This window comes from Pleurodeles waltl, chromosome 3_1 (genome assembly GCF_031143425.1).
Source record: "Pleurodeles waltl isolate 20211129_DDA chromosome 3_1, aPleWal1.hap1.20221129, whole genome shotgun sequence".
Taxonomy (NCBI): Eukaryota; Metazoa; Chordata; class Amphibia; order Caudata; family Salamandridae; genus Pleurodeles; species Pleurodeles waltl.
The window spans coordinates 1,749,355,411-1,749,372,423 of NC_090440.1; the positions used below are offsets into that span (position 1 = coordinate 1,749,355,411).

Consider the following 17,013-nt stretch of genomic DNA (forward strand, 5'->3'; position numbering starts at 1 on the left):
AAATGGTACGCCATGCGCCTCGCATGCAATTAGATAGCTAACTTCCTTCCATAATCATTTGCCTCTTTTATTAAATGCATGTGATTCCTCACCCATTTGCTTCCTAACGTGGTTATTTTACAGTTTCTTCTCTCCTATACCAGCTGAAAGTTTTCGTAAAAACAGTATGCAAAATGCCAGAAATCTATGTAAAATCCTTACAGCAAAACCTTCATCATCTTTGTTGGAGTTTAGAAAATGGGTGAATTTAAAGTTAAAAGGTTTGTTTCAATAGAGTTTACTACTTATTAAACCTATTTAAAAACATGAATAACACTGGGACAATTTATGTCACTATAAGCAAATCTCAGGACCCATCCTTCTATGATGAGGTTTGATGTGTTTAAAAGTATTATAATAATGAAACAATTCCTCATATTAAACCCCATATATTTCCTGTGCTGTCTATCTCCAGTGTCTCATCAGTATTGTTTTCCAGCTGCATTTACCTTGTCTGCTCAACTCATCACTTATACCCATTTTATATATCTCTTATATTTCTGAAAAACTCCAGAAGCCAGCCTGTAAAATGTTACAAGAGAGTCAAGTGATGAAGAGATGGACAATACTTGTGCTTTTATAATTTTTACCTGAAGTTTAGCTAGACCTTCCATTTAGTGGCATAGTGATGCCAACGGCAGGTCAGATTTTGAAAAGAAGAAGTGTTCCATACAGAAAGAGAGAGATAGCAGACACATGGACAGACAACAGAATGGTCTCACAGCACAATGTCACAAATGGACAGAATTAGGAAAAGATGAACTTAAGCCAGAGATATTGCCCCATGAATAGCCATTGACCGAGGGTCTAGGAACCAATCAATAAAGTATTTCCTTTTGCACTTTTATTCATCTTGCTAGGGTTTGCTAATCACTATCCTATACATATGCTATATGAGAAAGCATCCTCACACAACCTGTTATTTGTCATTTTACCTTCAAGAACAAACACCCACAAACAAACAACATTCCAGGAAAGACAAGGGGTTCTGAACGGCAAAGCAAACCAATACCTATAAAATTATTAAGGGATTCTGAGGAGATAGTCCAGAATTGTGTTGCAGGGAAAATGGTTGAATTAACTGGTAAAATAGACACCTGCAGTGTGCTATGTAAAACTACATGGCGGAGTGACTATGAAAAGTGCAACATCAAACGTATCACATGCTGGACGAATTTGTGCTTTTTCGATCTGCCAATACCCATTTAGACCTCCAAAGTTGCCAACAGTGTCCAGTTATTTGTTGTGTAAAATGCTATGGGACTGTGCCATTAACCCATGCAACACAAGAACAAATAGATAGTCACCGTTGAGCTTCCTGGAACACTGTAGTTTTTACAAATGGAATGTGCAGTCTGGAATGAGTGGGGGTCATCAGTGACCACAAAAGCCGTCACATTTGATTTATAAAACCAAAATTGACTCTATGTTGTGTGGAAGTGTTCAAAAAGTCTGTCAAAATCTATGCCCAAACCCAAAATTGATTCACAATGAATGATTATAAGTGGATTTTTCTGTGAGAATATTATTTGATTGTAGTGCTCATGGTTATTTATTGAGTAATATTCTTACTGATTCCAAGATCCACATTCATCAAGCAAGGATTTCCCTGGTTAAGGATAGCTATTGTAACTAAGTAGACCTCTTTATAATGTTTATCTATCATGAACATTTGATTAGCTTATACAAAACACAGCTACTTCTGGAATGCAATGTGTGCTAATCTCAAGTACTGAACGCATTTCAAACTAGGGTTTGCTCTGGAGCCAGTATCACTCAGCTGGCTCTATGTCATGGCACACAAAAATATCTTTTGATCACCTTTCCCAAAGATGCTCAACTTGTTGCCCCTGCATGTGTTTATATATTGACTAATCTTCTTTCATATGAAACATAAGCACTTAAAAACTCAATATCTACTCATCTGACACTACCTGTCCAATGCTGGGTTGATGTCTACGGTATTTGTGGTTGCAAGTAAGCCATGATTCACAATGATTGGGTCAGTCATAAAAACAGATGCAATTTACAAATGTAAATCGACAACATTGCAGAGGTCATCCAAAAAACTGATCTAAGAGTCTATTCCAGTTCCTCATTCTTTCAAAGGACGATTTTGCAACTCGCCATGACTGGGTTTCCTAAAATGTACCCTGCCCCACTGAAAGCAGTGCTTCATGCCACAGCACATTTTGTCTCTGGAACTAATAGATTTGACCACATTGAACCAGGATTATTAATTCTTCAATGAATAACAACAGAAGACAGAGCTATCTTCGAAACGTGCACTACAAATAAGGTAATACATACCGCCAAACCTGCTACCTTGCAATCAAACTTAAAATGTCTGGTGGATGCATATCCTTATGCAGTTCAGAAACGCTACTTCTGGAACATCCTACTTTTCATCTGGAATGCACAATGGCACAATCCTTCAGTAGGTGTGCAACTAGAATTTGAAAATCTCTCCCCCAATTCTGCAAACCACCACCTTTTTGGACACCTTTGAATTTGTGTTGAAACATCTCTATCAAAAAGTCTGCATGTGGGAGCTTCTAGTGAGCTTATGCACTTCGAGAGCCTGACTACTTGCTGCACACATGTTTTCAAATTTCTCTCTGTTTTTGTTGTCACTGATTTAGCCTATAATGTATTACTTACTGTTCTTTTACTGTGATGCACTCTAACGCCTTTGAGTCATGTTCACATTATATAAAAATGTAAAATTGAATAATAACTAGATTTACAGTCATGCGGAGGGAATGGCGCACAGTAGTTCCAACACAATATATTCCAAAAATAAGAGCTATGCCCAAATTGCAGTTACAGGACTTGCCATCAAGCCATGTAATTTGTTAAATATTAGGAATCTGCAAGTGAGACACATGAAATACACAGCCAGTCACTCATTACACAATTCATTCAAGACAAATCACATATTATGGTCCGACTTAATTCTTGGTGGTAATGTTACTGCATCGCGAGGGAATATCCTCACTGTCAAGAATGTGGTAGGTCCGCCGCATTTAGATGGGTGAGGACCTTTGGATTAATCACTGTGGAGACTACTCTGTCTCCACCTTGAGTAATCCTCTTCAACGGCTTTGGGGAGCAGGGGCCAATTGAGAGATGACTACATGTTCGCCCACCCAATATGGATGAGCAGACATGTAGTAATTTGTTTACTGTTCCTTACCACCAAGTAAAGACTAGCAGTAAGGAACAGCAAAAATATTTTAATGCTTTCCCTATCATAGAAGAAGTCTCTCATTGCGAGCAAAGCATTACCTTTTTCTTTACAAAAATGAAAACCTGTTTCAGGATTTTGCTTTTGAAAAGAAAAAAAGATTACACTTTGTTGCAGGGTTCCATCCTTCCGCCGCAGCCCTGTAACAAACAGTAAAATGCACTGACAAAAACCGCTGTGACAGCGGCTCCTGCCAACACCTTTATAAATGACCACTTGCTAGGCAGTCATTTATACATTTGGTGGATGGAGTAGTCATGGCCTGGCGGATGTAAAGCCTTCTGCCAGGCCAATGGTGACTACTATGTCAGCCAAAAATGTAATCGGGCCATATGTCCTTTCCTTCACTACTTCTGGTTTTGCTTGTTTCTGTACACAGCTGTAGAAGAATTCTCCCAGTAAAATTTTTATTTCTAATAAGCCTGCTTAATCCCTCCCCCAGGTTAAAGGGGCAATGTCTCTATAAGAAATGGTATGCAGATGCTGAACATGCAAACACAGAAGAAAATAGATAATTAAAACAAGGTCTGTGAAGGGAGTTCTATTTCAGAAACGCTAAGCTCTTCTAGAAAAGCAGAGCAGTAGCTGTCAGGGAAGCAAACGTTGCATACAACATTCGTATTGAGGCGTCTGTCTCTCTTTTCACTCCCCATCTCAGGATGAGCCATTAAATTACATTTGTTTAAAAGTATTTTGCATGCTGCAGGCAAAAAATAACAATCTGTTCTGAAGTGAGTCCAGGTTCAGAAAATTTCAAAATGCCTCAGAGGTATATATTTCTATATATACATGTATATAGTTTTCTTTTTGGAAGGATGGGTGTGGGGTGGGAAGGTTTAATAGTAAGGACTACTTCTCTAGTGACTTTTGGTTAAATTAAAGAAGAAACTGAAAGAAGAATAAAAAGGAAAAGAAAGACTATAGAGAGAAAAATGAAAAGGTAGGTGAAAGAACAGAATGGACACAAAAAACATGAAAAAGTAAAGGGGAAAAGGAGGTCTTCAAAAATAAACGGAAAGGAGGAAGAAAATAAAAGTAAAAAAGAACAGAAAAATAGACCCCTGATATCTAACCATCTTTTTCTTCTGTGTGATGGACCTTGGATGTGTTCCTTCGACCGGAGCGCCATTTACCAAGACGCTTGAAGAAATTCTCCTCATCATCTCGTCCATTGTCCAAACCTCCACCTGTTCCAGCTTCTGACAGCTTCACTGCACTTGTGAACTTTACCTGCAAAATAAAAGTGAAAATGTCAGCCCCTATCTGGAGAAAGGGGTACTGTACTGCACATCCACTCAAGTGGCAGACCATGAAGAAACATTGCAATGTGACATTAACTGCATGGCTATGTGCCACGTTTAGGGGACTAATAGGTGGTGAGTTGATGGTTGCTTCTTTTTGTTTAGCGATGGGACGTGTGGTGACTACTGGGAGTAGTTGCTGTTGGTTTGAACCCAAATACCAGTCCCAGGATCATTCGCTGTCTTTTTTTTCTGGTGCCAAAATGGTGATCTTTACAGAATGCTGAACTGATCTTCGAAAAGTGTGTGCTCTAGTTATCATCATTAGAAATGTACAGTATTGGGTTGGGTCCTTATAAAGTGGAAGAGGCCTCAAGAACATGGAATGAAAATACACATGCCTACTCTGCACAGTTTGGTAAAACTAAGAGGCTTATTTATAAGCCCTGTAGTGCACGGCAGCGCAGCAAGTGCCCTTTTTGTACTGCCCAGCACCACAGGGAATAAGGCAGAAGTGCACCACCTCTAAAAGATACTGTGAATTTCTGTCCTCCCACCCTGCGCTGACGCACAATGGGCTGCCTAGCACTTAGGCAAGCACTCTTGCACCATGATGCAAGGATGCCTGCATCACAGACAGGATTGTGTCTGTGCAGCAAGGGGCACCTTCCTGCACAAAAAAAATGATTGGAGGGATAACAAGGAGAATTAAAGATTTTTCTCCTCGTTGCGCCTCCCACATGGAGGCGTGAGATTTTCACACATTCCCAGATTTACAATGCATCGTAAATCTGGGAATGGGCCAAAAACCACGGGTGTTGCGTGGGCAAACCCACCACAATGCACATGGAACGTCTCCCGGATGCAGTGTAAGGCAATGCAGCGACTTGTGCTGCATTGCCTTATACCATATCTACAAGCGACGCAAAGTGGCTTGTGTGGCCTTGTAGTTATGGGCCTGCACAATGCACCACCAGTGTGCCACAAAAAGTGACACATCGTCGCTGCAGGGGGCTTGTAAATAAACCCCTAATTGTACAACATAGCCAAATCTATTGTATCAAGTGAAAAAATCAACAAATAGTTCATTTATGAGTTTATCTGCACATTTGGGGGTATATTGTATGAATTTTGCACAATTCTCATATCTCAAACATATGTAGGTGAACATTAAGGACTATGGCCATCATTATGAGATTGGCGGAAAATGTCGCCTACCGCCACGGCCGCCAGCATACCGTCGCCGTGGGTACCAACCGTCCATGCCATTATGACCGTAGCCAGAATTCTGGCAGAATTCCGGCGAAGGTCATGGCGGCGGACAGAGGTAAGGTGGTGCTGCTGCCAGCAGCAGAGCCACGCCAACAAAACACCGCCTACTGTATCAAGTTCCATGAAACGGCCTGGCGGTGGTTTGCTGGTGGACACTGCTGCTGGCAGCAGCGCCGCGTCCCGCCTCCTGCCGGAGCATGCCCTGCAAGCAGGTAAGTCGGGTTCTCCGACAGGAGAGGGGGGTGTTGTGTGCGTGTGTGGGTGTGTGTGTGACTGTGTTTGAATGTGTGCATGTTTGTGTAATGCGTGTGTGCATGAGTGTGTGTGTGTACGTGCATGGCGTGTTGTGTGCTTGCGTGTGTGCCTGGATCTATGTTTGTGAGTATTGCAGTGAGTGTGTATATATGTATGCATGCATGGGTGAATGTGTGTATGCGTGTGTGTATGGGTGTGTATGTATGTGCGTGTATCTGTGTATATGTGGGGGGGTCAAGAAGGGGACGGGGAGGACTGTGGGGAGGGGGAGAGGGGAGGGGGAGACGCCTATCAGTGCCAGGGAATTCCTTCCCTGGCACTGATAGTGCCTACCGCCATGGTTTCCGTGGCGGTACAGAAACCACGGAAACCATGGCGGTGGGCGGGGTCAAAAGGCCATGGGCGGCCCAGTGATGGCTGCCGGGCTGGAGACTGAAGTCTCCAGCCTGCCGGTTGTTACCGCCGTGGCTGTCGGTGTGTTGACTAGGCGGTTTGGCTTTGGCCAAACCGCCAATGTCATAATAGTGGAGGTAGGTACCGCCAGCCTGTTGGCGGTAATACCTCCACTATAGCACCGACCGGCGGGGTCGTAATGACTCCCTATGTGTACTTTTTGCTTATTCATAAAATTTGAGTGAAATTCACTACTAAAAAAAATATTAAGTCAAGCACCACATATGGCTAACCACTGGAACTGCAACACAGTCCTTTAGAAAACAATGGAGGTGGGGAATTAACAATATATTGCATTTTAGCATGAAAAAGAAAAGTTTGTATTTAAAGCAATATCTTGTTCTTTGTAAAGAGGAACATATTGCAAAACGCCACTGAAGATCTACAATTCACACTATGAAGTCAAATGTTTTACCTTGGAGCTCTGCCTGATAAAAGAAAGGCGATCCACTGAGCTGATGTCCAAGAGGTCTTCAACATTATCAGTTAGTCCTGACAGAGAGGACCGTTTCAACCAGTTTCCTGTTTAGAGAAGAGAAAGCCAGATATTGTGTTGAGCTACAGTTCCTTTTCTTTTAACAAAATTTCAATATGTTAGCATTGTACTCCCTTCATACAACAGACAGCATAAAGATTCATAGTTCAAGCCTTTCTATTTAATCTAGGTAACACAAGTAAAATAATGTTTTCTGCATGAGATACCAATAAAAACAGAAGTGGCTTATAACAGAGGCCCTGCCTTTAAAATGCCCCTCTTCAACTGTCCACCTTTACCTTATGATTTAGTTTAAAAAGGATTTTAGCATGGATGGGGATCAAGAAATATTACTAAATTCAATATGAGAATAATAAGTACAAACTGCAGGAATGTTACTTACCTGCAGCACGATTTCTACAGCAGGATGATCTTACAAATGTATAGAAATCTTAGAATCTACTCTACTCATCAGTGTGTATATTCTAAGGTTTATACATTTGCAGAACACCTTATGTCAATTTTCAGTATCCTCCCAAAAAATAAACATGCAGTTTTTCGCATCAATTATTTATTACATTTGGATTTTTTAAGCCATAGTACAATACACAAATTGCTTGATGGATATCACAAGCAGTACATGTCAGTAAATTCACAGCAACTGTTCATAGAAAGCTGAAGAACAAAGTGAACGAAAACATTCATCCAAGGAGTCAGGAGGCAATATTGGGTAATCAGAATGGAGGTTACCCACTATAAGTGTACTCTGTGTACTTAGGACTGTATCAACACCGCGAGGTTAGCTATGTAGTGTAATCAGCTGCAAAACATGGAAGTAACGTTAGGAGCTATGATGTTGGTGAGAAGAATAGGGAACAGTAGTTTATGGGCATAATTTTATCAACTTGATATAAAGAATCTTGCTTTATATTTTAATGGATATCGGCAGTCCCCCAGTGAATCACGAGAGGCAAAAGCCAGAGTGGATGTGGGCTCCAATTCATTGATTGCAGCAATATTCCTGATGTGCTGAAATTGGTCAAGATGGTACAGAGAGACAGGAAGGGAGCTGACCACGAGGACTGAAAAATGATTCACCTGTAAACCCAGTCCTCTTACAGGGGAATCCTCATCAAAGTGATATCCATTGAATAGTCCCACTCATGTGCGGGATCCTGGAGCACTTTAAAAAGTATACATATATGGATAACAAGAATGTGTACCATAGTACTTTATATATACATGCTTGCAGCCTAAAGAAGGCAAACAAATGGTCAGATTTTATTGACAAACAAGTTACTTACCTGCGATAAAGCCTTATCTGGTAGAGACAATATCTAACCACATACTCCTTTCCTTGAATAGATACCCAAACAATACCTACCACGATGGTGGTACTGCAACAACTTGGCTGGCAGATGTCCAGGACTAAGACTTCACATGCTAATGCAGTGGTTGCAGCTTTAGATCTGGTGGACTGACCCTGCAAGCCCTCAGGGGGTTGCTTCGGCTAATCTGCCAATGCTCAGCAGATTTTGATGCAAAGAACAATCCATCAGGAGATGGCCTGTTTTTGCACCACCCGATCTTTCTTTGCACAAACATACCCTACGAAGAGTGGGCCTTCAATCCGAAATGTTTGTGTGCGATCAAGGTAGAACAGCAATGCTCTTTTTGGGTTCAGACGGTGAAGTCGCTCCTCTTCTTTAGAGGGTTTGGAGGTGCGTAAAAAAGTGGGCAAGGTGACAGATTGACCCTAAAATGCTGTCACCACTTTTGGGAGGAAAGAGGCCCTAGTGGGAAGCATCAGTTTGTCTAGAAAAAAGACAAGTAGGGAGGCCTGAATGATAAAGCCTGCCGCTCACTCACCCTCCGGGCAGATGTCATTGCAACGAGAAATGCAATTTCGTTTATGAGCAGCTGGAGGCGACAATTATGAAAAGCTTAAAAGGAGCACACTTCAAGAATGTGAGGACCAAAATAAGGTTCCAATGAGGCATAATAAAAGGAGAAGGGGAAAACATGTACAAGACTCTTGAGAAATCTATTTACAATAGGGGACTTAAATAAAGAGGGTTGGTCAGGCAGCCGCAAGAAGGCAGACAGAACAGAAAGGAGGACCCTGTTGGGCAAGGTCAGGTTGAAAAAAACATCAGAAAGGGAAGCAGAAAGCAGGTCAATGGACTTTTCTGTACAATATATTACACATTTCTTCCATCCTCAGGCATATACCGTCTTGCTAGAGGGACACCCAGCTGCCAGAATAACATTGCAAACTTCAGTAGGAAGGTCGAAAGCTGTCAATCTCCACAAGACAAGGCATAGACTTGATAGGTTCGTGTGGAGGACCCTCCCCTGCTGCAGTGACAGAAGATCCTCCTAAAGGGACAGAAGGATTAGTGCTCATGTTCAGAAGCTCACGATACCAGATTCTCCATGCCCAGTCCGGAGCCACGAGGATGAGTTGGGTCTGGTTATTCATGATCTTCTTGAGAATTCTGGGCAGGAGTGGTATGGGCAGAAAGGAGTACAGAACACTTGAACTCCACTCTGGATGAAAAGCGTCTCTGAGCAAGAGCCGCCTTGGAAACTCCAGCACGCAAAACTGCTGACATTGTGCATTCTATGTAGAGGTGAACAGATCCAACCAAGGCTCTACCCACTGCTGAAAGAGACCTTGCACCACCTCCGGGTGAAGATGCCACTCGAGATCCGCTAAGCATCGACAGCTGAGTTTGTCCGCTCTGGCAGTCAGGGAACCTGCCAGATGTTGAACCACCAGGGATATGCCCTGCTGTTCCATCCATGTCCAGGGGGCAGAGCCTCCTGACAGAGGGTCCATGACCTGTTTGTTGCAGTACAACATGGCGATGGTGTTGTCAGTGAACATCTGCACTAGCCTTCCCTTGATGGAGTGTAGCAAGGCTTTCAATGACAGTCGGATTGCACAGAGCTCCAGCATGTTGATGAGGAGCCCAGATTCCGCCGGAGGCCAGAGTCCTTTGATCTCCACCACTCCCAGGTGGCCGCCCCATCCCAAGAGCGATTCATCTGTCACTACTGTGACCCAATCGCTGTCGTCAGCCACCACTGCAGGTCCTTTATAGGTCCTTCTGAGTTCTGGACCATGTCGAAGCGATTCCCCTGATGTTGTGCCCTCTGGAACTTTAGGTCCCACTGTAGAGCCTGCATATGCTATCTGGCATACGTTACTAGCAGGATTCAGAGGGCCATGAGGCCCAGCAGCCTCAGGGCCAGCCTCATTGAAACCCAGGATGGATGCGGAAACATTAGTATCGTAGCTTGAATATCCTGGACTCACAGCTCAGGAGGATAAGCCAGAAACTGCACTGCATCCAAAACAGCTCTGATGAAAGGAAGCGTCTGAGAGGGAGTCAGGTGTGACTTTGGCATCTTTATAGTGTACCCCTAGTGAATGCAGGAGGTCTGCTCTAGTCTGCAGTTGGGAGACAACAGTCTGTGGTGAGCCAGCCTCCAGCAGCCAGTTGTTTGGATAGGGGAAGACAGACACCCCTGATCTGCGCAGATGAGCTGTGACCATTGCCATCACATTGGTGAACACCCGAGAGGAGCTGGTAAGGCAGAAGGGGAGCACGGAAACTGAAAAAGCTTGTGGCCTACCATGAACTGCAAGTAACGTCTCTGGGCAGGCAGGATGGGGATGTGAAAATAGGCATCCTGGAAGTCCAATGCTGCCATCCAGCCTTCAGGATCCAGGGCAAACAAGACCGGAACCAATGTGAGCATCTTGAATTTCTCCTTTCTGAGGTAGAAGTTGAGGGGTCAGAGGTCTATAACAGGGCGAAGTCCCTTGTCCTTTTGGGGTCCAGAAGGTAGCAGATAGCAGTTGGTCATAAGATGGAGGTATGGATAAAGAGGTAGATTTGAAGAGAAGGGAGTAGCCACTCTGACTGATCTGTAAGACCTGCCTGCCCGATGTTTATGGACTGCCAGTGGTGGAGATGATAGCAGAGACTGCCATCAACTATGGCTGCCCATGATCTTGAGGGGCAAGATTAGGAGGACTTGGAAGCTGCAGCTGCCGGGGGCTAACTGACCCATGGGGTCAGACCCATGGGGTCAGGAATAACAGTGCCCTCTCCCATGCATAGACTGGAAAGCATGCTCAGAATGGTGGCTGGGATATGATTGGTGTGGTTGAACGCCCCTTCTGTAGCCACAAAAGGGGTGAAAGGCAGACTGGGGTTGAGGCAGGGCAGCTGAGAGGTCCTAGGACTTGGCCATAACCCACAAGTCCTTAAAGCGTTTCAGCGCTGAGTCTGCCTTGTCTCCGAAAAGACGGTTGCCATCAAATGGCATGCCCATGAGGGTAGCCTGGACGTCCCCTGAAAAGCCAGATGTTCTCAGCCAGGCGTGGAGTCTGAGTACCACTGTTACGGAAAATGCTCTGCTCAGCGAGTTGATCATGTCTAAACCACAGCAAACAGTGAACCTGACTGCGTCTCTCCTATCCTTGACCGCTTGGGAGAGAATGGCCCAGGCCTCCTCCGGGACCCGGGACATGTGGCAGCACTGCAGCAACCATATTCCACAGGGAGTCGGAATAGCAGCACAATAAATATGCGGTGTTCACTCATTTCTGCAATGCAAGGGTGACAGAAGAAAAACATTTCTTTCCAAAGCTATCCAGCCTATTGGATTCCCTGTCCGGGGGTGCAGCAGGGAAATGCACCATGGGAAGTGGAAGCCTGGACCAGCAAGCTTTCCAGGGTGAGGTGTTGGGTGAGGAAATTTGGGACCCCTTAGGCAGGGCGATGGTGGCAGTTAAATGTCCTGTTCACAGGAGCCCCAATGCTGTCCTTGGACAAGGTTCTCAGTAGGACATCTGTAAGTACCTTGTTGAAAGGGAGCAGGGGTTCAGAAGAGGAAGACACAAGCTGTAGCACTTCTGTCAATATGTTAGTCCTGGCTGCCATCGAGGGCAACTCGAGGTCCAGGACCTCAGGTGCCCTCTTCATCGTCATAGCATATGTAGCTCCCTCCTCCATAGCACAATAGGGGAGAAAGCATGCTGGTAGACCGCTGGCTATAACCAGTTCCTTTACCCAGTTCATGTCCTGACCTTCAGACTGGTATTCTACAGGGTCCAGTGACTCCTCCCATTCTTCCCTGAGGCCTGGCCCTTCAGAGTAGGGATGAGACATTGATGTACAACGCACAGGGCCTGGTGGCACCAGAGTTGGCATTGGTTGACTCCGCTCTGGCTCCATGCCGGAATCAGGGATCCAAATGGGGCTGGGGCTGGGGCTGCCGGTGGGCACCTGCAGCGCTGGGGGGCATTAGCGCCAGGACTGGAGTTGGGGAAGGTCACATTGGCAAGACTAGTCTGGTCCGGATCCTAGATTGGGTCCACAGGGGGCCCATCGGAGCTGAGGCCAAAGCCATCAGCGTGGAACCAGATGGAGCGGCTGAGCCTGAATGCCCTCTGGAGTGGTGGGCCCACTCAAAAATTAACCACCTGGCCTCATAAACACCTTTTATTTGAGTGGAGGTCACTCCAGCTTCCTGAAAAGCTGGGAAGTGCAAAGTCGTCACAGGTGTAGGCTCCGGAGAACCATTCAAAGCAAGGAATTTGTGGCTAGAAGTCTAAATCAGGTCTTTTATTTAAAAAGAAGCAAAGTGCATAAACATGTTTCACTATAAAGAGGTGACCATAGAAAAAATTTCACAAACCTTTTTAAAAGGAAAAAGAAAGGGAATATGAAACACTGTTAGCCAATAAGCTGCAATGCAAAGCATATAATCGAAAACTGGCACTGTGCCTTTAAGAACCTCACAGTACCCCCTGTATTCAATCATGCCTCACAGGTGTCAGTTAGATCAGGTCATGTTTACGGGAATTAGGAATCATGGGTGAAGCAATTGTTGAGAGCTGTAATAGTTCCTGTCCGGGGAGGTGGGAAGGTCGCTTACGTCTTTGATGAGGATTCCCTTGGAAGGGAAATAGGATTACAGGTGAGTAACTTTTCTTCTCTTCCAGGGGATCCTCATCAATAGTCATATGCATTGAATGGAATAGCAAGTCCATCCCACAAACTGGCAGACATGAAATAAAAACAGCTGCAACAATCACCTCAAAAAAGTTCCCTAACAAAGCCTGCCCTACTTAAGTATCCGCCTGGAGTCTGAATCTAGGCAGTGGAGTCTAGTAAATGTATGAACAGATCTCCAAGCTGCTACCTTACATATCTCTGAAATGGTAACAATCCAAAGAAGAGCTGTAGCGGCAGCGTTTCCCTGTCTAGAATGTGCTTTAGGCCTACCAGGTATGTGTTTCTTTGAATTCTGGTATGAAAGAACAATGCATGATACAATCCATCCAGAAAGAGATTCTTTAGAAGAAGGCAAGCCTGTACATGTTGGATCATATTTTATGAAAAGACGGTCTAACTGTCTTATACCGTTTGTTTTGTCTAGAGTAAATTCAGGACTCTTTTAATGGCCAGAGAATGCAAGGACTTTTCTGCTGCTTTTGATGGATTAGGACAGAAAGTAGGTAAGGAAATAGTTTGGTTAATGTGGAAATCCAAAGCCACATTAGGGAGAAAACTAGGGTGTGTCATAACCACTTTAATACTAAGTAATAATGTGTATGGTTCAGTGGTGAATAGATCCTGAATCTCACTAACTGTACGTGCAGAGGTAATAGCAACTAGGAAAACTTCTTTCCATGTAAGATGCTGTAAAGTGGCTTTGTATATGGGCTCAAAGGGGGCCCATTAATTTAGAGAGAACAATGTGAAGTTGCCAAGGAGGAGAATTGAACTTTTTAATACCTTGTAGAAAATCTTTAATAACAGGTATCTTAAAAAAAGAGGTTTGTGATGGAGACTTCCTATAGGCAGTTATAGCCGCAAGGTGAACTTTAATAGAAGTAAATTGCAAACCAGACCTTGTTAGATGAAGAAGATATGTTATCAGTACATCTTCTTGACAGGAGGATGTATTGTGACTGTCCTGGATGCACCAAATGCAAAATCCTTAATTTGGAGGCGTATGGTATTTTTGCAGACGGATGCTTTGACTTATATAAGGCTTGTGCACTCTTGTGGGAGACCTAGATGGACATAGTGCAGTAGTTCAGGAGCCATGTTGCTAAGTTCATTGATGGAAGCTTTGGGTGCAGAATCTGGATCCCAAACTTGTACAGGAGATCATGTCTGCATGGCACTCTCTTGTGTGGGCACTGTGATGGGTGAGGAAGATCAACTACAACTGATGAGGCCATTCTGGTGCAATCATTATCATCCTGGTTTTAGACTGATAAAATGTGGTCAGAACTGTTGGTATGAGGAGAATTGGTGGAAATGTGTAAAGAAATGTCTTTGACCAGTCTGTCAAAAGAGCATTCCCTTTTGTTCCTGGCTGCTAATATCTGGAGGCATAGTCTAGGCATTTTTGTTCTTTTTGTCAGCAAATAAATCTATTTGAACATACACCCATTCTTGGAAAAACAAATATTCTACCTTGTTGTTGAGATTTCAGTCGTGATTGTCTTGGGAGCTTCCACTGAGGGTGTCCATTTCCATGTTTTGGGCACCTGAGAGATGGACAGCAGGTATTGTCAAGTTCCTTGCAATAAGCCAGTTCCACATGGCTTGTGATTCTAGGGACAGAGATCTCAAATGTGTCTCTCCCTCCTTGTTCAGGTAGTACATTGTTGTTATATTGTCTATCTGAGCAAGCACAGAAGTCATTTTGATTGCTGGAAGATAACCTTTTAAATCCAGATGAACTGCGCTCAACACTAGTAGGATGATGTGGTAGGTCTTCTCTTAGCGTGACCATAGTTACTGGGTCCTTAACTTGCCCAAGCGTGTTCCCCATCCTTGTAGGGCTGCATCTGTGACCAGAGTCTGATCTGAGATCCTGATGGAATGAGGTTCCTTTCATCAGATTTTCCGAGTTGGTCTGGTCCAGTTACTGGATGACTGTGATAGAATCAGTTTCTTCTCCCAACTGTTCGAAAACTGGTTCCACTGGCCCTCCAGACATTGCTGTAAAGATCTCATGTGGAATCTGGAATGAGGAACTAGTCAAATGCAAGAGGCATTGATCCCAACAGAGATTAAATCTGTTGAGCTGTTGGATGGGGGTTTTGTAATGGAGTGTGACACTTCAGTCGGATTGACAACAGTCTTTTCTCCAAAGGATACACTTTTTCAGACTATTACAGCTCCCAGATAATGAATATTTTGAACTGGGGAGGTTGTAGATTTCTTGAGGTTTCTTAAAGACTTAACTTGGTGATTGTGTGGAAACATCTGAAATTGGATCAGAGTTGCTTCTGAGGAGTTTGTTTTATGAGCCAGTCATATAGGTAAGGATAGACAAATATTTTTTATTTTCTCACATGTGCTGCGATGACGGTCATACATTTTTTAAATGTTTGTAGAGCTGACTTCAGTCCGAAGGGAAGGACTTTGTACTGAAAATGTCTTGAGTCTACTGTGAACCTTAAAAGCTTTCAAAGCTTTTTTATGATTTGAATGTGGAAGTAGGCACTGTGAGAAAGTAGCCTCTTTCTAGCCTTGTTACCCCCACTTTTGGCCTGTTTGTGAGTATATGTCAGGGTGTTTTCACTGTCTCACTGGGATCCTGCTAGCCAGGGCCCAGTGCTCATAGTGAAAACCCTATGTTTTCAGTATGTTTGTTATGTGTCACTGGGACCCTGCTAGCCAGGACCCCAGTGCTCATAAGTTTGTGCCCTATATGTATGTGTTCCCTGTGTGATGCCTAACTGTCTCACTGAGGCTCTGCTAACCAGAACCTCAGTGGTTATGCTCTCTCTTCTTTACAAATTGTCACTAACAGGCTAGTGACCAATTTCACCAATTCACATTGGCATACTGGAACACCCTTATAATTCCCCAGTATATGGTACTGAGGTACCCAGGGTACTGGGGTTCCAGGAGATCCCTATGGGCTGCAGCATTTCTTTTGCCACCCATAGGGAGCTCTGACAATTCTTACACAGGCCTGCCACTGCAGCCTGAGAGAAATAACGTCCACGTTATTTCACAGCCATTTACCACTGCACTTAAGTAACTTATAAGTCACCTATATGTCTAACCTTCACCTGGTGAAGGTTGGGTGCTAAGTTACTTAGTGTGTGGGTACCCTGGCACTAGCCAAGGTGCACCCACATCGTTCAGGGCAAATTCCCCGGACTTTGTGAGTGCGGGGACCCCATTACACGTGTGCACAATACATAGGTCACTACCTATGTATAGCGTCACAATGGTAACTCCGAACATGGCCATGTAACATGTCTAAGATCATGGAATTGTCAGCCCAATGCCATTCTGGCATTGGGGAGACAATTCCATGATCCCCCAAGTCTCTAGCACAGACCCGGGTACTGACGAACTGCCTTTCCCGGGGTTTCACTGCAGCTGCTGCCAACCCCTCAGACAGGTTTCTGCCCTCCTGGGGTCCAGCCAGGCCTGGCCCAGGAAGGCAGAACAAAGGACTTCCTCAGAGAGAGGGTGTTACACCCTCTCCCTTTGGAAAAAGGTGTCAGGGCTGGGGAGGAGTAGCCTCCCCCAGCCTCTGGAAATGCTTTGATGGGCACAGATAGTGCCCATCTCTGCATAAGCCAGTCTACACCGGTTCAGGGATCCCCCAGCCCTGCTCTGGCGCGAAACTGGACAAAGGAAAGGGGAGTGACCACTCCCCTGACCTGCACCTCCGAGGGGAGGTGCTCAGAGCTCCTCCAGTGTGCTCCAGACCTCTGCCATCTTGGAAACAGAGGTGTTGCTGGCACACTGGACTGCTCTGAGTGGCCAGTGCCATCAGGTGACGTCAGAGACTCCTTCTGATAGGCTCGTACCTGTGTTACTAGCCTATCCTCCTTCCTAGGTAGCCAAACCTCCTTTTCTGGCTATTTAGGGTCTCTGCTTTGGGGAATTCTTCAGATACCGAATGCAAGAGCTCACCAGAGTTCCTCTGCATCTCTCTCTTCACCTTCTGCCAAAGGATCGACCGCT

General features: G+C 44.5%; 1 protein-coding gene across 1 annotated transcript in view; it reads right to left on the reverse strand.

Moving 5' to 3' along the window:
• The window catches only part of UNC80 (unc-80 homolog, NALCN channel complex subunit), a 2,774,722-nt gene that overhangs the window by 1,857,718 nt on the left and 899,991 nt on the right, over nt 1–17,013 (reverse strand). The window contains exons 19-20 of the mRNA XM_069225668.1: nt 6,923–7,029; nt 4,360–4,516 (exon numbers count right to left, since the gene is read on the reverse strand). Of these exons, the coding sequence (XP_069081769.1) occupies nt 4,360–4,516; nt 6,923–7,029 (264 nt within the window). The remainder of the gene's footprint in view (nt 1–4,359; nt 4,517–6,922; nt 7,030–17,013) is intronic.